Below are 16,356 nucleotides of genomic sequence, written 5' to 3'. Positions count from 1 at the left end.
TCAAATAAAATATAAATCAATTCACAGAGTTATATATTTATATACAAATAACAAAATATTATTTTGTGCTGCTCAGATATTAAAACAAAATTTCTTGTTACAATGGATAACATCATATGAACTCAAAATCAAGGAACCAAGTCACCTACATGAGTTAGCTTCGCTCCTGATCTCTGTAGCAACGGGTGCTGCTTCTACTCGCCTGTATTCTTTTCCTTCCCCTTATTTGCGTTAGTTAGAAAACAACTAACACTGAGTACAAATGTACGCAGTGGTGCACAACAAATATTATCAAAACAGTCGTAAATCAGAAAATCACTGTCACTCATTTTAATCTATTTTCAAAGTACTTTGCAATATTGTGATTTGTTTTAAAATCAGATGACGTACACCTTTCCTATAAAATAATGTAACTCAAAATGTAAAAATTATTGTAGAAAATCAGACAAGTTAAAATTTTAAAACGACTGTATTTCAGCTAAAACAGTTCAAATAACACTTTAAATCAACACCTGTGGAAACCAGTGGCAAATCCATTACTCATAATCCCATGGGTATCAGAATTGCATACTAGTGTCCTTTGTTCAAATAAAATATAAATCAATTCACAGAGTTATATATTTATATAAAAATAACAAAATATTATTTTATACTGCTCAGATATTAAAAAAAAAATTCCTGTTACAATGGATAACATCATATGAACTCAAAATTAAGGAACCAAGTCACCTACATCAGTTGGCTTAGCTTTTGATTTCTGTAGCAACGGGTGCTGCTTCTACTCATCTGTATTCTTTTCCTTCCCCTTATCTGTGATAGTTAGAAAATAATTAACGCTGAGTACAAATGTACGCAGTGGTGCACAACAAATATTAAACCATAAAATAATTAAATCATCAAATAATAAATCATGAAAACAATATTCAAAACAAGTCATGGAAACGGATATTCAATTATACTCACAAGGTGAACATAACAGTATGAGTCAAATATAGTAATTTGTTTTTTATAAATCATTTATGCACAAGATATCATCTTTAAAACAAATTTGCTCATTTCCAAATCCATTCTTAATCTCACCAGCCTAATGTAAAACTAATCTGCAAGGGCCATCTTCAAATCTCATCTCACCTCACACATGAGGGAGACCATATCATATTACTGTGCATATGTCATCCATAACACCATATATATAATTAATCTGCAAGGGCCATCTTCAAATCTCATCTCACCTCTTACATGAAGGAGACCATATCATATCAATGTGCACATACCATGCTATCTATATCATATCCATTCAAACACTAGTATGTTACCTCAACAAATGAGAGACGGGTAATAATCAGGTCAAGCATCAGCTGTGAGATATGAAAACAATAACATAAATTCAATTCCTTTTATATGAGTATGAAATTTTCATGAGAACCCATTTTTTGCAAATCTCATCATCATATACTTTCATGCGAATCACAACGTAAATCATAATTTCAATTAAAACTCATCATAATCATAATGAAATTTAATAAGCTGTTGTAGTAAAAATCATATTATGAAAACTATAAAATATGTAACAATAAAACCATTTTATCAACATAAGTACGTAAAAATTTTTAACGGTTTAATACTAGTTTTGCAAAAACCTGTTTATCTCTAAATTAGGTGGATTTGGTTCCTAAGTCAACACTTCCACCTTGCTCCTTTTGAACTGCTGTCATATAGAAAAATATAGACAGTTCAGAATAAATTCCTCAACTATTCCTAATAAGCACACTCGTCGAGCTAATTTTGCCGTTTACTTAAGAATTTTCCTACCTGAATAACCATATCAATTTTCTTTAACCAATTGGTCATTCTTCCCACACATGTCAAGTTCATTTAGGAATTTTATCAAACACTTGGTGTGCAAGATTTACATGCCAAAAAGAACTTGTTTCCTTTGTTTTTCAGACCCTCGAAAAATACCTTGGTATTCTCCATCAAAAGCACTTTAATCCTGTTATTCACAATCATCCAACCAACATCCACACAATTCCAAATAAATTCATCAAAGTGGCTGCCCAAAAAGTTCATTTTCTTCACATTTCAACAACTTCCTACATACTTTACATTATGGAAAATTTGATTCAACACCAAATAAATTAATCTAATGCTAGAATTCATATCTAGGTTGCTTAATTAGCTAATTTAACTAGTTAATTGAAGCAAAAAATAAATTTTCCCCAATTGTTCTAGTGTTGGCTGAACCATATGACAAGGAACTCTATGTGGATTTTGTTGATCCATGCAAAATTCTTATTGGTTTTGTGTTTGGAATGTTAAAATCATGCTAGAAATCAAATCAAACCTAATTAAATCATGTTACTTCCATGAATTCCCAATTTTCCATCAACTTCCATATTCCACCCCAAATGAATCCTATTTTCTTTTCTCCCAAATCATGAAATAAACCAAAGAAAAGTAGAAATAAGTTGCTTAGATGTGATTGAGAAGCAAAATACTTTGATTTGGAGTGAAAAATTCAAGTTGGAAAGCTTGGTTCCACCTCCCTGTTTCTTCTCCTTTGGTTCAGCCACCTTCTCCCTCTCTCCTTTCTTTTTATTTTCTGCACTTAAAGATGGTTTAAGGGATGTTGTATGGCTGCCATAGTCATGTGCAAGTCATATGAAAAGTATTAGTTTCATCTTTGCCCATAATGTTCCTTAAAATTACCATACATGCCATTTTCCAATTCTAATTTAACTTACTTGCTTCTTTTCATTACTTTGGCATATGAAAAGTATTAGTTTCACCTTTGCCCATAATGTTCCTTAAAATTACCATACATGCCATTTTCCAATTCTAATTTAACTTACTTGCTTCTTTTCATTACTTTGGCTTATTAATTTATAATTATACATTAATTAAGACCCAAATAAGAGTCTCACAAAGTCCTAAACTGATTAGAATAGCAACAGAATCAAATTACCAATTTTTAGCTACTTCCCAGGGGAGTAACTCATCACTAGGACCTAAGCACATTTAACAATTTTCCAATCTATTTCCTTTGATTTCTTTCAACCTTAATTTACAATTATATAATAAAATTATGACTCCTCATTTTAATTTAATAGTGGTTCCAGCCATGCCAACTATTCGAACAGACGTCAGTCATCGGAATAGTGAAATGTACAGAACTACCTAAAGTGAGGGCATTACAGTTGAGTCCTTAATTATGAAAAAAATAAGGGTATCGCTAAAGTTGAGGCATAAAAACAAGATGTTAGGTTTAAGTATCATATGCATTGAGTTAATTATGTGTATGAGTTGATTTTATTTTTTTATATTGCAAATTTTATTATATTAAAGATCAAACTGGAAAAAGTACATAATTCAAGGCTTAAGCCAAGAATACATATATCAAACCCCTACCAAAGAAGTAAGCCCAACCTTTGGCAAAGAAAAAAAAAAGGCAAGCCTAACAAACAGGCCTATCCCCCAAAACATCAAAACCTTAAACCTAGCATCCATCAAGATCACCAGAAGCAACTTGATGTGCTTGCAAAGGGGTCAAAAATTCACCAACTCCAGCACTTTGGGTCATAACCTAGAAGTGATCAAGACACATGTAAAAGTCAAGATTTGGAAGGATTTGGGTTTGACCTATGATAAAATTTAAGCCTATTTGGAGTTAATAGAAAAAGGACTAAAAGAGGCCCACCTTTGAAGCATGAGTTAGGTTGGTTGTGTGGGCCAAAGGGAAGAAATTTATGCCCAATAAACTCATATTAGTGTGTAAGAAGCTTCTTAAAAGGAGATGAAGTTACTCTTATTCTTATGCAAAGATAAGCTTATATACAAAAGCTAATAGTTATCCTTTCCTTGATTTTAGGCATGAATCAAGGTCAATCTTATCTCTTACTTTTAAAATCATATCAAAGCATGAATTGAAGTCCCAAAATCCTATCTTAAAGGCTAGAAAATGTGTGGCATAGTTTAGGAAGGTTTATGAGCTGCTTTAGAAAGATTTCCTATTCTTTGGTCTTAAATTAAAAATATACCCATCTTATCTATCCAAGGCCTATCCAATTACACCTAAATCCTACCCAAAATTGGAAAAGAAGTCTAACAAACTTCCTCTATTCAATAGTGACATTTTTGTATGTTTGGAGAAAGATGATTGGCTGTCTTGAATAAGTTTCCTAGTTTTAAAACTCAATTCAGGGAGATGCTTAACCATATTGGAAATGGGAGAAGAAGTTCAAGCCCTATTTTATCCATATGTGGCACCCTGCATTCCTATTGGCTACAAGAAGGTGTTTTCCTACTATTACTATGTTTCCTTATTAGCTTATGTAATGTTTTATTTATTCTAGTTGGTTTATGTCATTTCTTTTCCTAGTTGGTTTTTGTTTCTTTGTGTTTCACGTGAAATTGATTTTACTTAATTTACACGTGTCAAAAACACGTATGGCCTTTCCTCACGCGTGAATTGGATTGCGGGCATGTCCATGATCTCAATGTGAAATAAATGTGGTGCTGGTCTGACTTCTGAATAGAACGAATGCCAAGAAAGAAAGGACCTAATCTTCCCTTGGGTTCCCTAACTCTACTAGGATGTGCTTCGTTAGGATCTTTACTCGTTCAGCTTTTGTGAGAATGAAGGAGAACTTGATTGCTTAATAAAACTTAACAAGATGATTGTGCATTGAAAAGTAAAAGTGTGCTTGAAAAATAATTGATCATTGCAAAAAAATGTAAAGGTTGCGTTGAAAAGTAAATTGACCTCTTGACTGAAAATTAAATCTATGCATTAGAAAAGTAAATTGATCACTTTACAGGAAATGTAGATTTGTGTATTGAAGAAGAAATTTATCGCTTTGCAGGAAAAGTAATTTTATGCATTGACAACGTAAGTTGATTGCTTTGCAGGAAAAGTAATTTTGTGCATTGACAATGTAAGTTGATTGCTTTGCAAAAAAGTAAGTTGATTGCTTGGAAAAGTAAATCTATGCATGAAAGGTAAATGACCGCTTAGCTGGAAATTAAATCATTGCTTGACAAGTAAATTAAACACAAAAATTAAATGGGCTGATTGCTTGAAAGGAAATATGAACAAGAAAGCTGTAATTTGCACTGAAAATTGAAAAATCACTTATAGGAATTGAAATATGTGCAGGAAAAATGTAAATAAATTGCTTGAATTGAAATAAAAGACTTATTGCTTAGCTAAAAAAATAAATGATTGCTTGAAAATGTAAAGATTGCTGAACTAGAGAAAATTTGAGCTAAGACATTGTGTCTGTCAGATGTTGATTGATTGGTTATATGTTTTGCTCCTGTCCAGCACATTAATATATAGAAAAGCTTTGCTTGGTGGCCAAGTTGGGTGGTTACCACCTTCTCCACCACTTCCACTTTTCTCTCTCCACTAGCCCATTACTTGCAACTTCCAATAACTACCTGTAACTATCCACAACTCTCATAATCACTCATTATACTACTTTCTCCACTTGCCCACTGCTCCACTTCCATGTTTATCTTCAATAGATATTTTTGGACACTGAATAAATAATACCCACTTATACGAGTAATTATTTAATTGGTCTAACTCTACATAATTAATACCCACTGACTATTGATCCTCTGCCAGCTTAAGTTATAAGTTTGGTCACATTAAATTGATAATTTAATTTAATATTTCAGACCCATTAATTAATTGAGAACCGAAAATATTAAAATTAATTTGTGGTGTAAATACTTTGTAAAGGCTGTAAATAGGACTAAAGACAATCATATGTGGAGTTTTCATTGTTGGTATTCAATACAATTTTAAGCTTTTGCTTAGTTTCTATTCACTTATCTCTTTGTTTTAAGAGTGGCGCAAGGTTTGTCTTATCACCGTCTTGGTGTGGCAACTATTTTTTATTTGTTTTCATTTTGTGGTGCTTGCTTATTGCTTAGTTTCTATTCACTTATCTCTTTGTTTTAAGAGTGGCGTAAGGTTTGTCTTATCACCATCTTGGTGTGGCAAGTATTTTGTTTTCTCTTTGTGGTGCTTGCTTATCAGAGATTGAACAATTCAAACCATTGCTAGTTTACTTGGCGGCGTGCATACTTATCAAAGAAAGGCATCCAAGTTTCTTTTCTTCTTTCTACCTTTTTGAGAATTTAATTTCAACTACCTTAGCTTGGAGTTTAGTTCAAGGTTCATACAAGTTGCAAATAGGCGTGTAGAAACCTAGTTTTAGAATTCAAGTTGGCACAACATCAACTTGGCATGGAGTTGATTCAAGCTTCATCAAGTTGTGTTATTTTGATTGTTTTGAATTGTTTTAATTTGGTTATTGTTGTTGGGGTTTGGGGCATGTTTTTTTATCTTAGGATATATTGCTTATTATTACAATTGTTTATGCAAGTTTGGCTTGTTTCTCCTTTTGACCGAATTGCATATTGGCATTATTGCATGATTTTTATTTGCTTAGTTTAATTATAACTTTAAGGCACATCACAACTCCTTTGAAAAGCACTACTGACGTCGGGGACTAAGCGAGAGCGACCTACCGAAGACCAAATTAGGAGAAACCTTCCACTCAACGCCTATCAAGATAGAGCAAAACCAGCCAGAGCAAAGACATATACACCTCAACCAAGTCAAGAGCCAACTCTATCAGATGAAAAAACATAGGTTGAAGCCAAACAATTTGAAAGAGATAAGCAGGGGCCATGGAATTTTATTCTCAGCTAGCCATGGAAAGTTGACAAACACTAATTTAAATGCTGGCTCATTACATTCCGATTGAAGATTACCGCCAAAGCATCTCTCAAAACCGAAGGCTTTCCACCGAGTAAAGGACAGAAACAGGATTGATTTTTGGAAAGAATTATAATTGAATTGAACTTATTTTTTTAAAGTAGAATTAGAAACGAATTTTCAGTTCAATTCAATTCTTTTGTAATTCAATTTAGTGCTTTTATTTTGATTTAGTTTTGATATAATTTCGGTCTGAAGATCTATTTTTTTTAAAAAAATTTATGATTATATATATAATATTAAAATTATTTTTATTACCCTAAATTACATTATATTTATATAAAATAATAATTATTAAATGGGACATTTCCAATTACAAAACAAATAAATAAATAAAGATGTTCCATTTCATTAACTTATCACTTGAGGAATAAGAGTGGTAATAATTTATTTTATGAATGTATTAACTTAAATTATTTAATTATTTTTATTTTAAAAATATATAAATTTTTTTTCATATACAAAAAATTTATTTTTCATTGATATAATTAAATTTAGTATTATAAAATATAATTATTTACAATCTAAAATTCCAATTAAAATTTTAAATTAAATTTAAAAAATAATTTACTTATTAAAATTTATTAGATATATTTTAATAATTATTTATAATATATATCAAAGTATGCTAATTATAAAATATTCTAATTTTCAGATTTTCGTCAATTTATAATAAAATTTATATAACATGTTCATTTAACTAGTAGTTTTGTTTTTATTATTAATTAATGTAATTTTACCATATTTAATTACTTAATTAATTTTGATAAAAATTTAATTATTCAAGATTTATAATAATTATTTCATAATATTAGGTATTTTATCATGATATAATAACTACAATCCTCAATTATCAATAATGTTTAATTAAAAATAATTACAACTTAATTTATTTATTATGTTTATAATTATAAATTATTAAGAAAAATTAATGAGAATATATATATATATATATATATATATATATATATATATATATATATATATATATATATATATATATATATATATATGATGGATTAATTATATTAATATTGTATAATGTATCTAAACAATATTAAAAAATGTATATATAAAACCGGTTTCAGCTTTTATTTTTCGGTTTCGTATGGTTTGAATTTGTTATTCGATTACTGATAAGAAAAATAGAAATATATTAAAATGTAAAATACCTTCCATTTAGTACGGTTGGATTCCTATAGTGTTATTTTTTATTTTTTTTTTTTGTTCGAGAAAATCAACAACTGTGGACATCACCAGCTGCAAACGTAGGATTAAATGAGTCAAAATTTAATTAGTCATATAATTATTATAATTAATAAAAATTATAAATTGCACTTTTCCTGAATGATATATTAGTTATTTTTTAATAAATTATATATTTTATTAATTTCAAATAACTATGAAAAATTTAATAGAAAAATATTCATACTACATTCAAGTTCAGACAACTAATTAAAAAAAAATTATTTAAGACATAAATTTAATAATATTCACATAAATATAATATTCATATAAATAGACCGTCCAAACCTTTTATAGGTAATAGGTAATATTAAATTTCAAATTGATTTTTACAGGTAATAGGTAATATTAACCTTGATGCACACTAAACCTATAAGCCATAATGGGAAATTCTAGTCTATATTTAATCTATCATGAACACAAGACATAATTTGTATGGTAAGACTCACAAGTAAAACAAGTGAAATTCTAAGCGTTTATATTTTGGATCCATGAGTTTTTCCCAAGTTATAATAAACCCAACTGTCATGCCTGCACCAAGACGAATGCGACTAAACAAAGAAACTATATTTGGTACTTGGTAGGATAACTATACCACAAAATATTTCCCAGATCTTGCATTATAGGCCCTGGACAAGTCTGCCAGAACAGGAAAGGCAGAAAGGGACATCAGGACCACAGCGAAGATGATGCCAAAATATGCCACATTACCTTCCATCCCACAATGATCCAGTTAATTCATAATGCATTGTCATCTCTGGCAATGTTCAGTGGGCTTTACTACATCCCCATAATCAGAATTGCTACTTCTAAATCCCCTTTACGGTCTCCATTGATAACCAAATGGGTAGGGAAAATTATTCAGCCAAAATTCACACAGTTGAAATCCAGAGGATACTTGATCATTTTTCTAGTTTGCCTCGAGTCCTGTTGGACCTTTGCAAACAATCCATTCTTTAACTCTGAAAGCAATCAACGTAACATCAAAATCGAAATCGCTAATTCTCAAGAATGACAATGGTGAATGAAAATGGACATGTATTCTCATTTGTTATGACATGGAAACAATCTTCAATGTTCCTATTATGGGGGAGAAAATTAAAATTAATTGAACATAAACATTGATTTCCTTGCGCATTTCATCGAACCTTACCAACTGTTCCCACTGAAAAAGGAAGAGGAGGGAGATTTCTTCTTCAAATTCCAGTGACCAGAATATTTTGAGATTTCAAAAACAAAGTACGGAATTGAGATGCTCTTACAAAATAAGCACTATGCAGTGGTTCAGAGTAATTTCATAAACAAAATAAGCACAATTGCCACACTACTGACACAAGGAGGGGTGAAAATATGAAAAGATGTGCAGACCTGAGATAACCAATCAATCACTTCCCCATTTTCTTAAAACTCTCTCTTTAGCAGAGACCTGAATATAAACTTCCTTCTTTGATGAATCAACAAAATCAGCAGGAGAATCTGGAGATATCTTTTTCAAGATTTTTGATGATACAAAAGTGAGCCCATTTCTTGTTCCTCGCAAAGCATTCAGCCAAGGATTAATGATGACTGCAAACATCACTTCACCTTTTGCAACCACAAGATACTGCAATACAATCTAATATTATGGGTGCAGAAAGAGAATCTATTTACATACCTGCATTCTATAAATTCAAGAATCTAAAGGGGAAAATGCTTACCATGGCAACAATACCTAGGATGGTAAGACCTGTTTGCTGTGCTTCTGGCCAGAAATTGTCACCATTGGACCAGCCAAATCGTCCACCCCATCCAAACCAGCCTCCTCCACCAGAACCTCCCCCACCACCTGCTTCCTCTCTCTTCTTAATTTCCTCATTCCATTTCTCAAATTCATTTTTCTTTCCTCCAAGTGCACTTTCTAATGCTTTCCTAGCTTGTTCCTGCATCACAGATACAAAGAATTTAAATATTCATATAGAAATCTATTCAAAGTTAAGTTCTTTTATTCTTTATATCCTGCTCCAAAAAAAGGTCAGGCTACTTTGAGAAAACAAATACAGACTTTAAAAAGATCCAAGATCACATCAAGGGACTAAGAAACTCAAGCAAAGCCTTCAAATGGTTAGCACACCACAATCTCTCATGATAAATTATTATTCCTTTACGGAACTCAAGAAAGCCATTGCACACATCCTCAGCCAATTACATGTCCAGCATATAGGCCTAGATAGATCATATCTAAGTCTAACCCATAGCTTATACTTCAGTATTATATCGAAGGTTTCAACCCCACATGAACTTCAAAATGGAAAAGGCCTCTTAGTCACAGGTCAAAGGTTCAAACAGTTGAACTGGATTGAATTAAATAAATATTGAATTTAATTTTTTTTTTTCATTTAATTGGGCTCCAACTTGAGTTGAATATTAAATATTATACAATACAGATAAAATGAATAATCTTTTACTGGGACTGGCATGACAAGTTATCTGGTTGGTTCAAGTGGGTTAGGCCAGTTTCGAGAAAAAAGGGTCTTGTAACCAGATTGGAATGGCCATTGGTCCAGTTCTCTATTAACTAGGTTGGACCAGCCAGTCTGGTGCAATTCTAAAAACACAGAACATATCATAGCTCACAGCTGTAAATCGTCTAGTGTGCAAGCACTCAACAGAAAAATTTAATGTGAAATTTAAATAAGGCAAAAAGCCCTTTTTGACCCTTTACCTAATGCTCAATAGTCATTTTAGCCCCCCTAAAAAAAATTTACAATCAACTAGGCCCCTCAGTTTTTAATTTCGGTCAAATAAGTCCAAAATTAACTACGTTAACAAACAGTGTTAAAAAAAATTAACAAATTAAAGTTATAAAAAATAAATGAAAGGCAAAAGGCCCAAATTAACCCCTTTAATCCGATAGTCAAATAAGCCATTTGATTTTTAATATATAGTCAATCAAGCTCTTCAAAATTTAATTGGGATCAGTTAGGCTCAATGAATCCTACCTATGATGATGATGAGTTGGTCTAGAATAGAAAATCAAATATGTTGTTTGATTATTTTTTTTAAGAGGAAAATGGCTCATGGATGAACATTGCTTTGTTGGCAGGGTAAAGCGTAGTAAATGATCGATGGAGATACTTTATTGTTTAGATTTTTTGAGTTTGTCTTGAGTTTTGTGTCTAGTGATCGAAAAAAGTTTGCTAGTTCCCTTGTAAATGGTAGCTTGGGTTTTGTGCAGGAAAGATTGGTCAAGTGAAAAACAAAAAATATGACTATATATATATTTGAAGTTGCAAGATTTTGGTTTTGTGAGGAAATGGGAAAGAAATCACTGCTATATGACAATGAAGGAGCTAAAATCGCTTTTTTATTTTTTTGTTCTTAACTATTAAGATTTTTCTTTAGTTTCTTTTAGGGGGGAGGTAGGTGCATTCTCAACCAAGAAGGGAGGGAAGGAGGGGGAGATGCTTGGTTCTTGTGGGATATTTTGTTCTTCTCCATAAATTATAAAGAAATTTGACTATTAGACTGAAGTAAAGGCCAAAACGGTACAGAGTCTAGAAGTGACCAGCTGCTGTGATTAAGATAAAGTAGTACTGACTCTGTGTATGGAGTAAGGTAGAAAGACAGAAAAGACTTGATTTATACATTGGGGTAGAACTTGAACTAGCTTTCAAAAGTTTCCAACTACAGGACTCAGGAGAGGGCCTGATTAAACAGGTCTGTTGCCAGGGAACAGCCGTTGCTAGGGAACAGCTGTTGCTAATTTAACCAAAGTTCCTTTCATTCCTCCTAAGGTAGTCTCAGTTATATGCACAATTTCCACAAGCTTTATGACAATAATCTAGAGTCTCAATTTGGGTAAAAGTGTAAAATATAGAACTCAACTCAACATACATCACCATATAAATAAGCTATTATTATGACATAATTGTAATGAAAGAAATTTCAATTAAGGGGAAAATTGATTTAGCCACAATATGTGGGATAAGGTAACAACACCACCACCCTATCTCTCATGAGTATGTGGGTTAAGTTGAGCACAATAAAAATAAATAACATGGCAAAATTCTTGTCAGTCCTCCCCAAAGAAAGAAAAGAGTTGAATCCATAGTCTCCAAAAGAACAATTAAGTCCACAACTCATCCATCTATTTTTAGTTTAGCCCACCCTTTGATTTCCATGAATGAATTGGGAGGGGAATAGAGAGAAGGAGAAGTAAAAGAAGAAGAAAAGGACATAGATTGCCACTTGATGGCCTACATTAATTTCATTTCCCCTCTTCAAGCAATTCCAAGGGTATCTCAAGGGAAAATTTCAACTAAAAGAAGAATAAAAAAAGAAACTTCTTCAATATCTCATAAATAATGAACTGGTTGTAGATTATCGCAAAGAAAAACATATAACAATTTAAATCCCCAGATAAAAATTCCAGGAACCAGTCTTATCATCAGGAATCCCACACACACATCATTCAATTTTCATACACTGAACACATTTGACATGTAATGAATAAAGGGCATCCCAGTTTAAAAGGCGAATGTTTACTTTTGCATGTATTAATGTATTGTTGGCTGATCTTATGTGTTTGGGTCAAGTTCTTGGAATTTATATCAATAGATTCATATTTTGTTATATGCGCATTATGCTTACCTTTTTTTTTTCAGTATATTGCAAACATTTAAAAGGGAGAGAGTTAGAATCCCTAAATATCTAGATGCTTTCCTTAAAATAAATTTATATTAATATAGTAGATGGATTATTATATTTTCTAATATACTTCCTGACTTCAACTTCCTAGCAAATATCACATCCTGGTAACTAATTTCTTACCAAGTAGGCATGTTTAAACTAAACTATGCCTAGGAAAATTTTCTTATCCAATATAGAAAACAACCTAATCCTAAAAAATTAATACTAAAAAGGAAACAAACAAATTGATACGATGCCAAATGGAAAGGCCAACTCAGCTAGCTGTTGGTTATGTTGTAACCATTGTGAAAGGTGGGCAAAACTGTAGGCTAAGTCACATGTCATTAGCTAGAATAAAAGCTGTAATTCTTATATTGGGACTCATTTTGGATTCTGATGCCAATTAAATGAAATTCTCGCTCTGTTTTCTTTTGTGGTTTCCCTTCTTTTTCTCTCAAATTCTATCTTCTTTTCTCTGGATTTCTCCCTTTTTCTTTCTGAACTCTATCAATTGGTATCAAAGATGGTCGATTCTTGGCCATGGTAGAGTAAGCTCGCTCTCAAGAATGGAATTACAGGTCCTTTTTTCCTTTCTCCAAGATTCTTTCACGTTTCTCTCTTCTTCTTTCGTTTCTTTGAGATTGGGTTTCGTGTTACTTTTCTTTTCTCTGTTACATTCTCAGTTACCCTATTCTTCCTTTCTTGTTCATTAAAAAGCCATGGATTATTCAATCACAGGAAATTTGTCAGAATTGAATGAAAGATGGGATAAAGGTCTCTGTTCATGGTGTGAGGAGACCTATTCATTGAGCCACAATTGTGATCAAGCACCTTTATTTGTGACTATCATTAACGCTGAAGATAATTCTATTGTGAATGAAGCTGTGGCTTGTGGGGACGGACATGAGAGTTCTGGTGGTGTTACAGGTGAAAAAGATGAAGATGATAATGAAGGTAACGTGGAAAATAATGAAGGTATGGAGTTATCGAAGCTGTCACAAATTCAAGAAACTATTCCTGCTTTCAGTGAGGATGTTCAACAAGAGTGCCTATCAACCTTGTAACCTCTCGAATGTTCCAAATGGTGCAAAGAATTTGAGCCAAAAGAAAATGATGGGAATAAGGGAACTTTAGTAAGGAAGGATTTCATAATCCAATCTCTAAATGAGTACCTACAAAAAGTTTGAGTTCAGCATCTTTGATATTGCATCTTTGTCAAGGTGGTAGATGTACTCTTAGCAAGAGAGGATTGCAGTGATGCAATAAAAATACCACTTCGAATGGTTCCTGTAGGTGCAGGAAATGGAAGAAAAATCTTTTTTTGTTATAGCGGGTGAACCCTGTAAAGCATCTAATATCATTATTGCAATACTACAAGGCCACAAGTGCTCCCTAGAAGTAGCTGCTACCTTACAAGAAGAAACACAATTTTTCCACGTCTGGATGCTCTAATTGGGTAAGATCAGCCAATTCATCCTTACTCTGAAAATTCTCATCATATCAAGGGGTTTATTCTCTTATAGAAAAAATTAAGAAAAAAAAGAAGAATGGATAGAAAAGAAAATACAAATCATGGTGATAGTAATGAATTTTTGTGGAAAGACTGTGATTTTGAGTTTGGATTTCCTGTTGTTGTACTTTTAAAAGAAAAGAAGCATGAAAAATGAAGAAAACAGAGAATGAAAATGAAGTTTAATGGGTGGAGCAAGGATGCACAACATGTGTTTGTAAGAATGCTATTGACTTCAGTTCCTTGTCAATTGAGAAGTTTGGCTAAAGGTGAAGAAAGGAAGTAACAGCTAGCTGCTTGGACAACAGATGAAAAGCAAATGAGTACATACGTCATGAATTTACAACATATTGACAACAATGGTGCTATTCTTCCTCCATTGTGGAAATGTGCAAAGTGTACTGAGGAAGAGAACTATGCTGATGGTGCATGTAAAGAAGAGTTGACAAAGAAGCTTGAGGTTGAAATATGTGTTGAGGGGTTTATTTTTAGGAAGCAAATAGTAGTTGATATGGAGAAAAATGTGTCGAATGATCAACAAGTTCCAAAATCAATTCTTGCTTAGGAAGAAAATTTTACACTTCAAACAAATCTTAAAAAAGTTGTGAAAGCAGTGCAGATTAGTAGTGATCCAGCTAGCTTGGAAGCTGTGTTTACAACAAATTAGAGATTTGAGAAGCGTGAACCAACAATTAATGCTCCAGACTGGGGACAATTCGATGCTGAGGTCTTTGATTCAACAAGTGATTATGTGAAGTTGATGAAATCTATCTTTGATTTTGAGTCTATAAGGAAGCTGCTTTCATCTCCAACAAAATTCACATTCTATTATAATGCATTACATGGAGTTGTTGGGGCTTATGCAAAACGTATTTTTGTTTCACAAGAGAGCTCATTGTTGAACTGTGTACTCAAGGAGAATATACAAGTTCTTTTACTTTTGAAGGTATTTTTTGAGGAAAATCAATTGCAAGATTAAACAAACGTCAAGTAAAAATTCAATTGGACATTTGAGCATGATCAAATGCAAGATGAAGCAAACTTGTGTCAAAAGAATTCTATTTTTTTTCCCTTTTTCCCTTCAAATTGCGGGGAATTCAGCTTCTTTTTTCCCGCATATGGCTACTTGAAAAGGAAGTTCTTGAGCGGGAGGTATTGATACAATGCCGAATGGAAAGGCCAACTCAGCTAGCTGTTGGATATGTTGTAACCATTGTGAAAGGCGGGCAAATCTGTTAGGCCAAGTCGCGTGTCATTTGCTAGAATAAAAGCTGTACTTCTTGTATTGTGACTCATTCTGGATTCTGATATCAATTGAATGAAATTCTCTCCCTGTTTTCTTCTGTGGTTCTCTTCCCTTTCTGTCTAATTCTATCTTCTTTCTCTTGATTTCTCCCTTTTTCATTCTGAACTCTATCACAAACCCCTAGAAATCTAAACTTCCATGACCATTTGTATTTAGACCAAAACTAGGAAAATAGGAATCTCCACTCAATCAAAAGCTACACCAGAAAACTCAAAACCAACAATAAACAATCAACTCAAAATTCCCATTTGCAGGAAAGCAAAATTCTCATATAACCAAGAAAGAAGTGCAAATATAAAAACAAGAGGAGAAATCTTTTAGTACCTCTCTGCTGCTGCTACCGCCTGAAAAAAGGCAAGTGAACTTGCCTTTGCACTTCAGTTCCTGCCGCAGAGAAATCCAGCTGTGTTTTCCATTTGGCTCGCTGGTCTTGTTGTGGAATCGGATACCAATTGGTTGGGGTCGGGTGCAGGAACTGGGAAGGTTTAAGCTAAGAACCTGCACCATCGTTATCGCATTTTCCTTCTTTGGACTCGAGTACTTTCAACAAGCAGCTAAACTTTAAATTTTTTTTTTTTAATTTAAATTACTATTTATTTTCACCATTTTAACTTAACAAGCTATGAACTCCTAAACGATGTCGCGGGCATTGTTTTTTTAATATTTATTATGCTAATATAATTAATAAATTAAAACATTTATATAATAATATAAATTGTTATATTTACATTTTATGAACAAAACATTTATTATTAATAATTATTAAAATCATTTAATTAATTTAATTAAGACAAAGTTTTAATCATTCATTATATTGTATATGTATATATTTTAGTT

At 32.3% G+C, this 16,356-nt stretch overlaps 1 protein-coding gene and 1 long non-coding RNA gene across 3 annotated transcripts; both read right to left on the bottom strand.

The window, feature by feature from the left end:
- Positions 1-519: 519 nt before the first annotated feature.
- Positions 520-2,860, bottom strand: LOC131178527 (uncharacterized). The gene is made up of 2 exons (XR_009147447.1): positions 2,499-2,860; positions 520-810 (listed from the first exon to the last, which is right to left on the bottom strand). It is a non-coding gene; the product is annotated as an uncharacterized LOC131178527 (long non-coding RNA).
- A 6,363-nt stretch (positions 2,861-9,223) lies between these two features.
- On the bottom strand, positions 9,224-16,105 carry LOC110668350 (uncharacterized). Of its 2 annotated transcripts, none has more exons than XM_021829542.2 (3): positions 15,844-16,105; positions 9,733-9,954; positions 9,224-9,650 (listed from the first exon to the last, which is right to left on the bottom strand). In XM_021829542.2, the coding sequence occupies exons 1-3, from the start codon at positions 16,024-16,026 to the stop codon at positions 9,417-9,419; spliced, it is 639 nt and encodes a 212-aa protein (XP_021685234.2). In that variant the 5' UTR covers positions 16,027-16,105; the 3' UTR covers positions 9,224-9,416. The 2 variants fall into 2 exon arrangements, with proteins under 2 accessions (XP_021685234.2, XP_021685235.2); XM_021829543.2 differs by having other exon boundaries at positions 9,224-9,638; positions 15,844-16,101.
- Between the last annotated feature and the right edge of the window lie 251 nt (positions 16,106-16,356).

This window comes from Hevea brasiliensis, chromosome 3 (assembly GCF_030052815.1).
Source record: "Hevea brasiliensis isolate MT/VB/25A 57/8 chromosome 3, ASM3005281v1, whole genome shotgun sequence".
Classification (NCBI taxonomy): domain Eukaryota; kingdom Viridiplantae; phylum Streptophyta; class Magnoliopsida; order Malpighiales; family Euphorbiaceae; genus Hevea; species Hevea brasiliensis.
The sequence above is the reverse complement of the archived record's forward strand: the minus strand, read 5'-3'. Positions and strand labels throughout refer to the sequence as shown.